The 14,802-nt window shown below is 47.9% G+C and overlaps 1 protein-coding gene across 1 annotated transcript in view; it reads left to right on the top strand.

Moving 5' to 3' along the window:
• DNAH14 (dynein axonemal heavy chain 14) overlaps positions 1-14,802 on the top strand; it is a 514,964-nt gene that overhangs the window by 82,281 nt on the left and 417,881 nt on the right. Inside the window, exons 9-10 of the mRNA XM_043543588.1 lie at positions 5,670-5,732; positions 14,660-14,798. Of these exons, the coding sequence (XP_043399523.1) occupies positions 5,670-5,732; positions 14,660-14,798 (202 nt within the window). The remainder of the gene's footprint in view (positions 1-5,669; positions 5,733-14,659; positions 14,799-14,802) is intronic.

Below are 14,802 nucleotides of genomic sequence, written 5' to 3'. Positions count from 1 at the left end.
CAAAGAGTTTCTAGTAGTAATACCATAATTCAGATGAAGCAGCTTCACTGTCTTCCCGTACTTAGATGATTGGCTTCTCATTGGCAGGATATGTCTAGAAGTGCTTGCATCAACCTCATCCCTGCTTCAGCATCTTTCATCCCTAACAGTCTTTGAGAGTTTGGAAAAGTCTGTCCTGTTCCCGATGCAAACTGTAGATTTCATAGGAGCAACTTTAGACTCAGTCAGGGTTCAGGCTTATCTCCCGATGGAAAGATTTCACGTTACATGCAACCTGATAGGCCAGGTTACGTGCAACCCTCAAATGTCAATCTGGATTTGTCTTTCTCTTCTGGACCACTTGGCATCATGCACCTCTGTTGCACTGTTTGTCAGACTCCAGCTCTGTTTGTCAAACTCCAGCTCTGTTACTGCAGATTTGGCCCTGAACAGTATCTGTACTAAGCAAATACAGCATGAATACCATAGTAACAACCTGTACCATGTTGAGGACCTCACTAACTTGATGGAAAGATCCTGAACAAGTTTGTGTGCATGTTCTTTTCCTATCACCTGTACCCAACAGGTAAATAATTGTAGATTCTTCCCTGACAGGCTGGTGAATGCTCATGGACCGTCAGCTCAGGACATTTGGGTGTTCCAAGAGACCACAATGCACATCTGTCTTCTGGAACTCTGGGCAGTCTGAGAGACTTGCAAAACTTTTCTACCTTTCATTCAGGCCACCCGCTTCCCCCCGCGCTCATCCGCCAAAGAAGCTGCAACTCCAACCCAGAAAAGCCTCATCTGGAGACCCAGAGCAGAGTGGGGAGAGATTCCAAGGAGAGAGACTCACAATCCAGGAGGGTATATCCTGGGACAGAATAGGACCGCAAATTAAAAATCCTGTCCTCGATCCCTAGCCCTAAAGTAGGTCTTAAATTCTCTGGGGAGAGAAGCAGCGTTCATACTCTACTTCCCTTCTCCCCAGCTTGAATGAGGGAAATTTCAGTGATAATAGCCCATGTTCCAGGCAGGCGGAGTGGGACTAAAAAGGGGAGGACATTGAGGGAGACATACCCAGAGGGCTCAAGGTTCTGAATAAAGACCATGTCCTGGCTTAAGCCAGGCAGAAATACCTGGAAAGCCAACCTAAAGGGCAAAAAAATCCAAGAAGAGCAAGAAGGAAAATAACAAGGTAAAAAAAACCCCAAAGAGATATTTGCTTACACAGATATCACCTCCTCGACTGAGGAAGGGGAGCTCTCAGATTCAGGCACTGAGCACACATGGAAAAAATGCAACAAACTCCCCCTCCCTACCGCCCAAAAGTTTAAACGTATGTACAAAAAGGTTGCATCCACAATCCAGATCCAGCCTGAATAGGCATTAGAGGATAAGCCTGAAAGCAAATACCTGCTTTCTAAATTCTCGCCTGAGACTGCAATCCTGCTGTAACCATCCTTCAAGGATGTATCAGAGAGAAGTGGGAAACTGCTAATAGGGGAAAAAGCATAAGCAAGAATTTACTTGGATATTACAAGTTGCAAGAGCCAAAAAAATGCCATTATGGATCTACCAAAGATTGATGTTGAGTTGGCATCTCTAGCAAAAGACACAGTAATCTCATCTCAAGTGTATTTCTTTCCTAAAGATCCCACCTGATAGAAAGGTGGAAGCTACCTTTGAGGCTTTGTCAGACACCCTCAGATCATCCCTGATGGCTACATTCTTCACAAGAGTCTGTGTCCTGGCTGGATATCCTTAAGACTGGGAAGGATGGAGGCTTCCGGTCTACACTTCAGGACATTTTCCTGGCAACAGCCTTTATGGCAGATGCCTCCATGGATGCAATGAGATTTTCAGCTGAGTCCATGGCATCCAGGTCAGCAGACGCCTCTAGCACACGTCTCATTTAGCTTTGCCCCAGGAAATTGATGCTCACTGCACACAAATTCTGTGATCCTCTAAATTCACAGGCTCACTTCTCTTTTGGGGGAAAAACTAGATAAAATAATGACAGAAAGTGCTGCCAAACTGGAACAGACCCTCTCTGCCACACTCAGTACTCTAAGGAGGGACCACAAACCCAGCAACAGACAAAACCTTTCCTGTTGCCTATCCTCTTGGCAAAGGTACCAGAGGAAAGAAGACAGGTTTATTGGGGAAAACCCTGGAACTGGGAATCAGGTGGAAAATCTAGAGGTGGATCCATCACCTCTAAGAGCTCATTATGAAAACAAATGAATGTGCCTCCACCCAGACCTGAGTGTAGGAGGCAGAATTTCCCACTTATCAGGAGAAAGGTCTCTATCGACCAGAGACAAGTAGACAAGAAAGGTAGTGAGTTGTGGCTACTCTCTCAAATGGAGGGCCCCACCCATCTCTTCATCCAGTCCCCCTTCTTGAATGACCCCATCAAATGCAAACTGGTGTTAATGAATTCTCACATTTCCTGGACATAGGAGCAATAGAAAGGGTTCCCTCAGAAGAAAGATTCTTAGGTCTACACTCCATTTTTCTTAATTGTCCAGAAGCATGGGCTGGGGTGTGAGGCAGCAGGTCAGAGCCAACCTGGGTCTCAAATAGCTCAACAAATAGATCTGTGGATCTTGCAGATGTATATATCCACATTCCCATTCAACCATGCTACTACAGATTGCTGAGATTTGCTTACATCACTGCCAACTGCCAGTACCAAATGCTTCCTTTTGACTTTTTTGTCAGCTCCCAGGGTCTTTAACAAGATGCTTGTGACAATAATAGCCAGACTGAGGTGCCAGGGCACTCACTTGTATCCCTTCCTAGATGACATCTTCATCAGAACTCCAACCCAAGCAACAGAACACAGTGCCATAGTCCAGTCTTTGGATTTGCTTCAAGCATATGGATTTGTGATAAACACCAAGAGTAGCTGGGAATATAAATAGACTTCTGTGGCAAAGGTCTATCCATTGCCAGACAGATTTCACAAGGTACAGAACGTGATTCCAGTTGGTAAAATGTTCAAGTCTGACCATAGCTCAATGTTTACGACTAATGGGCTGCCTGGTTTCATGTATAGGAGTTACTCCATGGACCATGTCAGGTGTCTCCAGGCCTTTCTTCTGAAAATATGGAACGTTTCAGCATAATGCATGCAAGGTTCTGAATCAGGTGCTAATTTCTCTAAAATGGTGGGCGGTCTCACAGAACATTGCAAAGGTCTTCCCTATATCTTCCAGATGCACAGGTACTCACAATCAATGCTATCCTGAAGGGATGGGGAATGAATCTGGGGCACAGAAAAATGCAAGGTACCTGGAACCCCAGGGGAAATTAATCAAATGGCAGACAGGCTCAGGGGATGCACAGTCAGCAACTCAAAATGATGATTGAATTAGTAAGTCTGCAGTATGATTTTTCAAGAGTTCAGTCTTCTGGCAGTCAACCTGTTAGCCAATCATAAGAACATAAAGTGGCCAAAGTATCTCACAGGGATGCAGATGCCAAATCTCTGGTGATGGATGCTCTTTTGCACAGATGGCTACAAGGCCTGCCATATGCTTTCCCCTCTTTCCATTTCTAGGAAAGGTGATCCTGTAGATGAGTAGAGGCAAAGGCAATAGGGTGCTAACTCCTTGTTAGCTAAGGAGATTGTGGTTCTTCAATCTGTTTGAATTGAAATTGGAGCCACCAGTATAGCTACCAGTGAGTCTAGACGACATTGACCAGGCCCATTCTTCCATACAGACCCAGACAGGCGCCTGCTGTCATCCTGGCTGTTGAGAGGGAAGCTTAGCTATGCTAGGATTATCCTACAAAGTGATTGGAACGCTACTGTCTGGATGAGTCTCAACACTAAAAGCCCCGTCTTCCATTTTATTAGGTTTAACTCATAGGGTCAACACAGCAAGAATCCCAGTGATCCTGGTATCCCAGGTATCCTGTGTTGATCAGTTCTTTTCTGCTACCCAGAATGCATGGGTTCACAGACAGACTCTTGAGCTGAAGAAGTATGTCATTTATTTGGTGCTTCAGTGTGTGATCAGTCCATTGAAACAGGGCACAGCATAGGTTTAAATGCAAGCATGCTCCCTCATTCATGAGCTCGCCTTAAATACATTGTTACAAAGTTATTCACTTATATATTTCTTAAACACTTTTTCTGCCTTAGCACTAAGATTAGTTTGCTAACTCAGTTGTTTACCTGATCAGCTGACCCAGTTATTTACATGATCAGATTGCTGGCTCAGCATTTTACCTGGCTGTTTTCTTTCCTTGCCAGACAAGCATCTTTCCACATGTCCACATCTAAAGTATACGTTCTACATATTACATCATTGACTTTCTTTAGGAAAGAATAAACCAGAAATTTTAGCCTAGGTCCATAGTCTGCCAGGTATCCACTATAAATAATATTCTATTTGCAGGATTGCTTGGTTCCTTGACCGAGACCCCTTAGGTATTCATATTTCTCAGAGTAGTCAGATTGGCTAGAACTGCAGTTAGACCATTTTTTCCCAGTTGGGAGATACCAATCACACATCTTTTTAAGCCGCTGATATCAATATCTCCATTTTACCTGTTCATTATAACCTGTTTTCTGGTCGCCATCGTGTCTGCTAGATGAGTTTTTGAACTGAAAGCTTTATCTGTGCAGGACCCCCAGTGTGTATCATGATCACAGATTGGTGTGAAGAATCCCAGAATCACTCTTGCCTAAGGTGAATTCATCTTTCCATGTTTCACAGAAGACTGTCATCCTTTCATTCTGTCCAAAGCCACAGCGCCCAATAGAAAAGCTGTTAGCACACTTTGGGTGTTGGAGCACTAAAGAGCTGTATCAAGCCTACTGCATCAACAAGAAGATTGGGCTTCTTGTTTGTATTTCACATGAAGTGCCAAGTATCCAAGCTATTGCTAGCTAGGTGGATCAAGCTATGCATCGTTCAGGTATGTAAGTCAACAGGTACTCTTTTTTTCCAGACGTCATCCAGGCATGCACTAGTCTAAAGGACCTATGGCGACTTTGTGGGTGGAAAGAGCTTGTGTTTCCATTGCAGAGGTCTGCAGGGCAGCAACATGGTCCTATATTAACACCTTTATTAGAATACTAAAATCAACTTTCTGTCCCCTGCAGAGGCTTTGGCAGGAGGGTTGTGCAGGTGTGAGTCTAATAATAGCATTACTATTTTGAGTGAGTAAGTTGGAAAGGGGGGACTTCCTAACTCATTCTGTTCTGTGTTGTTTTTTTATCCCTCCCTACTTTGGTTCACTGCTTGCTACTTCCCATATATATCAGAATTGTGGGAAATGCTGAGATGAAGAATGGTAAATTTCTTACCTGATAATTTCCTTTCTGCTAGCAGCATTCTCCCACAATTTTTACCCTCCCTGGTTGGCATCCTAGCCAAGGGCCTGAATTTAATTTCAATATTCATGTTTGAAGGCCACAGCCTACTGTACATAGTTTATTAGCTGGTGTTTACTAACCATATTCTACAAGTTTTTATACAGTTTTTGAGTTAATCATCTGGCAGCAGGCCAGAGATTAGGGGCCTGACTATCCCAGGCTGTGCTACAGCTTTGAACTGCTTCCAGAAACTGCACACAGGAGGGGGATACCCTACACATATCATAATTGTGGGAGATGCTGCTATCAGTAAGGAAATTATTAGGTAAGGAATTTACCGTTTGTTTATTTCTAGAATGAAGACATATTTTTCCACCTGGAAAATCAATGTTCGAAGAGCTAAGATAACCAAGAGCAAGTAAGTTGCCATATGATCTGAATCGGTGTCAGAAGAGGGAACAGAATTCAGGCCTCCTCACACATAGTCCCATGTTCTAACAGCTAAGTCACACTGCCTCTCTATGGCTCCATGCTTCACTATGTAAACTAGAGCTAAAGAAGTGCCCGAGGGGTCAGGACTCACAGAATCATAGGACTGAAAGGACCTCAGGAGGACATCTAGTCTAGTGCCCTGCACTCATGGCAGGACTAAGTATTATCTAGACCATTCCTGACAGTTTGTCTAACCTGCTCTTAAAAATCTCCAATGATGGAGATTCCACAACCTCCCTAGGCAATTTATTCCAGTGCTTAATCACTCTGACAATTAGGAAGTTTTTCCTAATGTCCAACCTAAACCGCCCTTACTGCATTTTAAGTCCATTGCTTCTTGTCCTATTTTCAGAGGTTAAGAAGAACAATTTTTCTCCCTCCTCCTTGTAACAACCTTTTATGTACTTGAAAACTGTTATGTCCCCTCTCAGTCTCATTAAAATTATCATATCATAATAATATCACTGCAAAGAATATGGAGTGCAGTGTCAAAGGTATGTTTAAGCTAATGGGGTAGTCTGAGGAGTCAGCACTGGTTCCAGAGGCTAGGCAGTAGGTCATATGGTCAGAGCTCTGCACCATGAGCATGTGCTTAGAGCAGTGGTTCCCAAACTTGTTCCGCCGTTTGTGCAGGGAAAGCCCCTGCCGGGCCGGGCCGGTTTGTTTACCTGCTGCATCCGCAGGTTCGGCTGATCGCGGCTCCCACTGGTGGCCAATATGTCCTTCGGCCTGTGCCGCTTCCCGCAGCTCCCATTGGCCTGGAGCAGCGAACTGCTGCCAGTGGGAGCCGCGATCGACCGAACATTTGGATGCAGTAGGTAAACAAACCAGCCCCGGCAGGGGCTTTCCCTGCACAAGCGGCGGAATAAGTTTGGGAACCACTGGCTTAGAGGACTGAAGATAGGGACAGTGCATTGGCTCTGTTCAGACTCTGGAGGCTTAAAACACCTGGGGATTCAGCAGTTGGATCCCTGCTCAGTAGTTTGGCGAGGAAGAGCCCTCTCTTTGCCACCTATGTGTGTGTCAGGGTGGAAGTCGGAGAAGGCTACATGTGCTCTGTTCCTTCCTTTGCACATTCATGTGTGACTAAGCACAATCTAACCATAGTTAACATAGTCTGTCTTTACCTTATTTTCAGATACTTAAATGGGAAAGGCATTGGGAAGTCATTACTCAATTTTTAATCTGTATTTAAATTCAGGCATTTTCATTTATGTAAATAGGAGTTATGCATGATTAAAAACTGAATAAGAATTCCAAAATTTTGCTGATTGATTATGGAAGCGAGAACATAATGGTGTCATTTATAATCTGTTAACTTCTGTAAAAGAGAGATAGCGGTAACGTTTTTACAGTAATTATGCTAATTAGATACTGTGAAGAAGGCACTGTCATTATAAGGCCCTCTTTTCCAATGCTAATAGCTAGCTGAAAATTTTACCAGTTGTGATTTTCTATTTTACTGTCAGCAGTTTGCCCAAATGCAATTTTCTTTTGTGTGTGGAAAGTTTATCATAATTATTTTGGGGCACTGTCAGACTATCCAACTATAGGAAAATTGTATCTTTATTTTAAAAAAATCAAATTTACTCTTGAATAACTGAAAAATGAAGTATTTTCAAAATGTATCCTGCAACCATAGTACCTTGTACTTATTATTTGTATTACCATGACATTTAGTACTGCAGTCACCTCGCATCCCACAAGCTAACCCCTATTCCTCAACACACTTAGGCATCTGAGTAACTTTTTTTTGGTGATTAGTTCCACTAAACTCAACAGATGAAGGAAATGGAGGCCCCATTGAAGGCCGCATCGGCGCCAACTCCATGAAGGAAAAATTAGCTGGTGCTTAGCACCCGCTGCCAGCCAAGCTCCCACCTCTCCTGCCCACCCCCCAGCGCCTCTCCCCCGCTGGCAGCCCTGCTGATCACTCCTCCCCCTCCATCCCAGCGTCTCCCGCCTGCCACAAACAGGTGTTTCTTCAGGTGATCACATCCATTCCAATTAGGTGCGCGTGTAGCGCGTGCATGAATGTTGGAAACTTTTTCCCTTAGCAGGTCCCGTTGGGATGGCAGGGGAGCCCCCTAGAGTGGCACCCTTATGGCGGTGTATATGGTACCCTGCTGGCCCAACCCCCCTTCAGTTCCTTCTTACCTTCCGTGGCGGCGTTGGAATGTTCTCTCTCTCTCGCTTGCGAGTGATCCCTTAGCTTTCAGTCTTCTAGTTAGAGTTGTTCTTAGATAGTTATCAGTTAGTTAAATACCATTGTATTCAGGTGTCTGGAAGCTAGTTCCAGCACCAGCTTTGGGGCATGCCGAAAGCCCAGGGTTTCAAAACTTGTGCTACGTGCCGTAAGTCTATGCCTAACAGCAACCCCTCGACTCCTATCTCCAGTGTCCAGGAGAGGCTCATCAGGCAGAGCGCTGCAAAATCTGCAAGGCCTTCAAGCTGTGCACTAAGAAAGAAAGAGACTTTCGCCTTAAGCAGTTGCTCATGAAGGCCGCGTTACAACCACCAGCCCCAGACCCACCAGCACCGGCTTCCTCGGTGTGAAGTGCCCCGGCATCCGTGTGCGATCCGGCACTGCCTAGGCACTGTAAATTGCCGGCACCGAGATGGGACAACCAACCTTGGCACCGGTCAACCTCTCCGGCACTGAATAAGCATCACAAGAAAGGGGAAAGAGGGCACTCTCCCCAAAGAGCCGCTAAGCCACCTAAAGAAGCTTCCAGCCTGCAAAGACAGATTGTGGGCCGTAGCCAAGAACTGGTACCCAGAGAATTTAGTGCCGATGAATGTCTGGAGGAGGTCCTGGAACACCTCTCCATGCTTGACACTTTTGAGGCAGCAAATGACCTCATTGAGCTGTCAGCGCCAGATCCCATCCCATACAGGGAGAAGCCTCCGACACCACCCAAGAAGGTGCCGTCTAGAGGGAAGCCGGCAGTGGTGCGCCTCTCAAGGTGACTGTATCGGCACTGCTCACAGCACTGTTCCAGTTCGAGCTTGGCGTCCCGCTACTCCCCGGCACTCGCGACCTAGCGCAAGGTTACAGCACCAGAGGTGAAACTACCAGCAGTACCCGCGGTGACAACATGCTGGTCCACGACGCCGTCGGTCTCCCATCACTGGAGCTCAGCACCGACAACCTCATCGGCACCGAGTGAGAGGCACTGGTCCTGGTCCCAAGAATCCCGGTACTGTTCGATGTCCTGGTCAGCCAGGCACCGCTCCCTGGCCCGCACCTCACAGCACCCTACAGCCGCTCATTGTTCAGCACCGCCCTGGTCTTCTCTGTTGGCATCCTCCGGCTCCAAGGCTGACTCCGGTCGCTCCAGCTATAGCAGACATCGGACCGTGGCCGGCAGAGAATCTCACTCAGCATGGCAGCCACAGTGACCTCCTCCAGGTCAGTGGCCCTTCTGGACCCCATGGGCCTACCATCAACAGCAGGGCACCATCTCCAGAGCCTCCAGGTCTGGGCACTCCATGTGATGCCATTCCAGGTCGCCACACAGACATGCATCAATGACAAGGGAGGCCACTCTCTCCAGGCCGTCCCCGGACCCCGAAGAGCAACCAGCGATGCCAGGCCCAATGCCCGAGGTGGTGCCAAGCACTGTGACACCTTGAGAGGTGTCAGCCCAGTCTGGCCCTGAAGTGTCCCAAGCCTATGGAGACACACAGAAGGGTCTAGATGAGGGAAACCAGCAGCAAGTCACTTCCTCCTCTTCCCCAGACAAGGTTGTGGTGGGTACATCAGTCTCAGGACCGCCACCAATCGACCACAGGGCTCGCCAGGAGCTGCTCCGCAGGATCACCCTCAATATGGGCCTCCAGGCGGAAGAAACGGTCAAGCAGGAGGATCCAATGGTGGACATCTTGGCTCCTGAGTGTCCCTCTAGAGTTGCGCTCCCTCTCATAAAGACTATACAGACAAATTACAATACTATATGGCAAACCCCGGCCTACATCACACCAACAGCCAGGGGGGTAGAAAGGAAACACTTCATCCCTTCAAAGGGCTACGAGTTCCTGTTCTGCCATCCAACTCCCTGTTCCCTAGTTGTTTCAGCAGTCAATGAGAAGGAACGACAGGGCCAACAAGCCTCAGCCCCAAAAGCCAAGGAGGTCAAACGTTTGGACCTTTTGGTAGGAAGGTCTACTCCGCTGGGGGCCTCCAGCTATGCATAGCCAACCAGCAGGCGATCCTTAATAGACAAAACTTCAACTCTTGGACAGCCATGTCCAAGTTTAAGGGTCGCCTGCCCCAGGACTCTCACTCTGAGTTTGCTGCGTTAATCGAGGAAGGAAAGGCAGTGGCTAAGACTTTGCTACAAGCCTTCCTCGATCCAGGTGACTCTGTGGCCAGAACCATTGCCTTGGGAGTAGTCATGTGATGCTCAGCGTGGCTCCAGGCATCGGGCCTCCCTCCAGAGGTCCAGAACACCCTCCAAGACCTCCCCTTCGAGGGCTCGGGCCTTTTCTTGAGCTGCACGGCCTTAAGGATTCTAGGGCCACCCTGAAGTCGCTAGGGATGCATACGCCAGCAACCCAGAGAAAGTCCTTCAGGCCTTAGCCTCCACAGCAGAGGCAGTATCAACTGCACCCGACAGGAGCCATATCGCAGGCGGAGCAGAAATAACAGGCAGAGACAGCAGAATAACATGCCTAACCAAGGCCAGAATATACCCGAGCCCGGAAACAAGCAAGGGTTTTGAAGGTGCGCTCGAGGACAGTGTACCAACCCAGTACCCAGATCCATCCCCTTGGTTTTTAAACCGGCTATCCCACTTCTACCGTGCATGGTCCCATACAACATTGGACCACTGGGTCCTAGTCACGGTACAAGTGGGATACTCCCTTCAGTTCTCCTCCTTCCCTCCCTCCCACCCACCTTCCCCATCCCTCTTTAGGGACCCCTCTCACGAGCAACTCCTTATGCAGGAGGTTCGTTCGCTGCTCGAGAAAGGGGCGGTGGAGGAGGTTCCACAGGAACTAAGGGGAAAGGAGTTTTACTCCTGTTATTTCCTAATCCCCAAGGCAAAGGGGGGTCTTCGACCCATTTTATACCTTCGCGGACTCAACAAATTTATGTCAAACTCCAGTTCCATGTGGTCTCCCTAAGCACTATCATTCCATAGCTAGATCCAGGAGATTGGAACGCTGCCCTCGACATGAAAGACGCCTACTTCCATATTGCCATTCATCTAGTGCACCGACGCTTCCTCCGGTTTGTCATAAACCAACATCACTACCAGTTCACTGTTCTCCTGTTCGGCCTGTCCACAGCCCCCTGAGTGTTCATGAAATGCATGGCGGTGGTGGCAGCCTTCCTCTGGAAAAGGCAAGTTCGAGTGTACCCATACCTCGACGACTGGCTACTGACAGGTCGTTCCAAGGATGAAGTCCAATCCCACGTGACAATGGTCATGGACACGTTTCACAGACTGCGTACCCAAATCGTCACTCATACCTACCCAAAGAATAGAGTTTATAGGGGCAGTCTGAGACTTGGTACAGGCAAAAGTGAGCCTTCCAGAGCTCAGGTTCCAAGCCATAGAGCAGATGGTCAAAACAATGCTTCAGTAGCCCATCACGACAGTCAGGTGTTGCCTGTAGCTAATAGGGCATATGGCAGCATGCACGTATGTGGTCAAGCATGCCCGACTGAGACTCAGGCCCATACGAGCATGACTCGCACTGTCTTACCGTCCGTATCGAGACCTCTTGGACCTTGTGGTGATGATCCCGGGACAGGTACTAGAATCCCTGCGTTGGTGGCTGGACCGACCAATGGTCTGTGCAGGGGTCCCCTCCTCCAAGCCCCAGCATTAACATCAGAGAAGAACAGACGCATCAGATCTGGGCTGGGGTGCACGTGTAGGGGATCTGAGGACACAAGGTTTGTGGTTGAGGGACGAGATACCTCTCCAGATCAACCTGAAGGAGCTCAAGGCAGTTTGTCTGGCCTGCCAGACTTTTCATGCCAGTTTGCAAGGTTACAGCGTGACAGTCCTGACAGACAACACCACCGCCATGTTCTACATAAACAAACAAGGTGGAGCCCTCTCCTTACCTTTCTGCCGTGAGGCTCTTCTTTTCTGGGACTTCTGTATGGCTTGATCCATTCAGCTGGAAGCATCCTACCTTGCAGGGGTATGGAATGAGCTGGCAGATCACCTCAGCAGGTCATACCACAAGCACAAGTGGTCAATCAGATTGGACATCTTACAATCAGTCTTCCAAAAGTGGCGTTATACTCAAGTAGACCTCTTCGCCGACAAGAGCAACAGGCAGTGCCCTCAGTTCTGATCATTCCAAAACCACAGTCTGGGCTCGATTGCTGACACGTTCCTAATACCATGGGGCAAGGGGCTAAAGTATGTCTTCCCTCCTATCCCGTTCATCCACCGGGTCCTCCTCAAAATTCTCAGGGACAGGGCGATGGTAATAATGATTGCCCCGTCTTGGCCGAGGCAGCATTGGTACACGACCCTCCTAGAGCTGTCTGTAGGCGCCCCGATAGCCCTGTCCCTCTACCTGGATCTGATCCCGCAGGATCATGGGTGCCTCCTCCACCCGAACCTGCAGTCTCTACATCTCATGGCTTGGAAACTCCATGGCTAAATCCCATGGAGAGCCAGCGCTCTCACTCAGTGAGACAGATTCTCCTCAGTAGTAGGAAGCCTTACACTCGGGCTACCTACCTGGCGAAGTGGAAAAGGTTTTCCTGCTGGTGTGAACCCAAGCTCCTTCAACCGCTCCACGTTCCTATTCTGGTTATTTTAGACTACCTTCTACACCTTAAGCAACAGGGTCTGTCCCTTTCCTCTGTCAGAGTGCACCTGGTGGCCATTTCAGCTTTCCATCCAGGGGAGTCTGGGCGCTCGGTGTTTTCAAATTCCATCGTGGGGCAATTTCTCAAAGGGCTGGAGAGGGTGTTCCTGTACTCTCGCCCGCCAGTCCCAACCTGGAACCTGAATTTGGTCCTCTCCAAATTCATGAGCCCACCATTTGAGCCCCTGGCCACTTGTTCCCTCCTCTACCTTTCTTGGAAGGCAGCGTTCCTGGTGGCTGTTACATCTGCAAGGAGGGTGTCCGAGCTGAGAGCTCTCACCTCCAAACCTCCTTACATGGTGTTTCATAATGACAAGGTGCAGCTTAAACCACACCCCAAATTTCTCCCCAAGTTGGTCTCCCAATTCCACATGGGTCAGGATATTTGCTTGCTGGTGTTCTTTCCAAAACCCCACACGAGCCCGAGACACCGCAGCCTGCACACACTGGATGTCCGAAGAGCTTTGGCGTTCTACATAGAGCGCACTAAACCTTTCCGCAAGTCAAACCAATTGTTCATCGCCAGAGCTGATAGAATGAAGGGCCTTCCTGTCTCTGCGCATCACATATCGTCGTGGATCACAGACTGCATTCGCACGTGCTACAAGCTGGCCAAGGTCCCAGCCCTAGTGATTATGGCTCATTCAACTAGAGCGCAGGCAAGTTCGACTGCCTTTCTGGCTCAGGTCCCCATCCAGGAGATCTGCAAAGTGGCCACCTCGTCTTCAGTGCACAAGTTTACAGCCACCTGTGCTGTTAAACAACAGGTCAGAGATGATGCAGCGGTCAGCAGAGCTGTTCTTCAATCAATCGTTCCATGACTCCTGTCCTCCTCCAATGGTAAGCTTGGAAGTCACCTAATTGGAATGGATGTGATCAACCACTCGAAGAAGAAAAGACGGTTACTTACCTCTTGTAACTGTTCTTCGAGATGTGTTGTTCATGTCCATTACAATAACCACCCCCTTCCCCTCTGTCTCAGTCAACGGCAAGAAGGAACCGAAGGGGGGTTGGGCTGGCAGGGTACTATATACACTGCCATAAGGGTGTACGCTAGGGGACTCCCCTGCCGTCCCGACGGAAGCTGCTAATGGAAAAAGTTTCCGACGTCCGTGCACGTGGCGCACGCACACCTAGTTGTAATGGATGGGAACAGCACATCTCGAAGAACAGTTACGAGAGGTAAGTAACCATCTTTTCGCATGGCAGGTCGGCTCCAGGAGGGAGGGGGAGGAGTGGGGATGGGGCATGCTCAGGGGTGGGGGCAGAAAGAGGTGAGGCGGAGCAGGGGCAGGAAGGGCCGGGGGCTTCGGGGACGGGGTGGAGAGGGGGCAGGGCCTGGGCGGGGGGCGGAGGGGATTTGCGCACCCCCCGGGTAGAGGGGAAGTCTGCAACTATGAAAGGAGCTTTGATTATTCATCAGCATAAAGTTACTTTTGGGTATAAGTATTAGCAGGCTCTTGGCCTCTGATGAGTTAGACCATGTTAGTTCTTGGATAGGAAACCTCCAAAGAACATCAGGATGCTTCATTTGGTGGCATTCTTCCCTCATAGTTGGGGTTTGAGATCCTCATGTAATATGGAAGATATTGTAGAAGTTCAAATTGTTCCAGTCGTTATTGATTATAAAAATTGTTTCCTACAACTTTAGGGCCTGATCCAAAGCCCTTTGGAATCAATGGGAGTCTTTCCACTGAATTTTAAAGGGCTTTGCATCAGTCTTTTATGAGGATAACTGGCTTTAACATGTTAGGATATTATGTTCAGAAATAACAATGTTTAGTTTAATCAATAATAGGAAAAGAATTATGTGTATCATAAAGAGAAATTACAACATTTCTGAGTGCAGTTAATGTCTCCAGGTTGAGAATATTAAAGAATTAATAGGGGGAAAACAGCATGGAGTTCCAGTTACAATATATTTCTGTAGTGTCTACTTAACTTTTAATGTTACAAAAAGAGAAGCACTTGCATACATTTTACACCCTGAGATGCTTTTCTTGTTTCCAGAACTATGATGTACAGCCAGCTTTTTTTGGCTGATGAATTATTTCTAAGCTGCTTGCTTTATATCCAAGGACTGTGTGAAGATGCATGTAACATTAATAGCTGCAAACGATCAGAAGATAATGCAATTTATTTGATAAAGGTGA

The sequence above is a fragment of the Chelonia mydas genome, chromosome 3 (assembly GCF_015237465.2).
Source record: "Chelonia mydas isolate rCheMyd1 chromosome 3, rCheMyd1.pri.v2, whole genome shotgun sequence".
Classification (NCBI taxonomy): Eukaryota; Metazoa; Chordata; order Testudines; family Cheloniidae; genus Chelonia; species Chelonia mydas.
The sequence above is the reverse complement of the archived record's forward strand: the minus strand, read 5'-3'. Positions and strand labels throughout refer to the sequence as shown.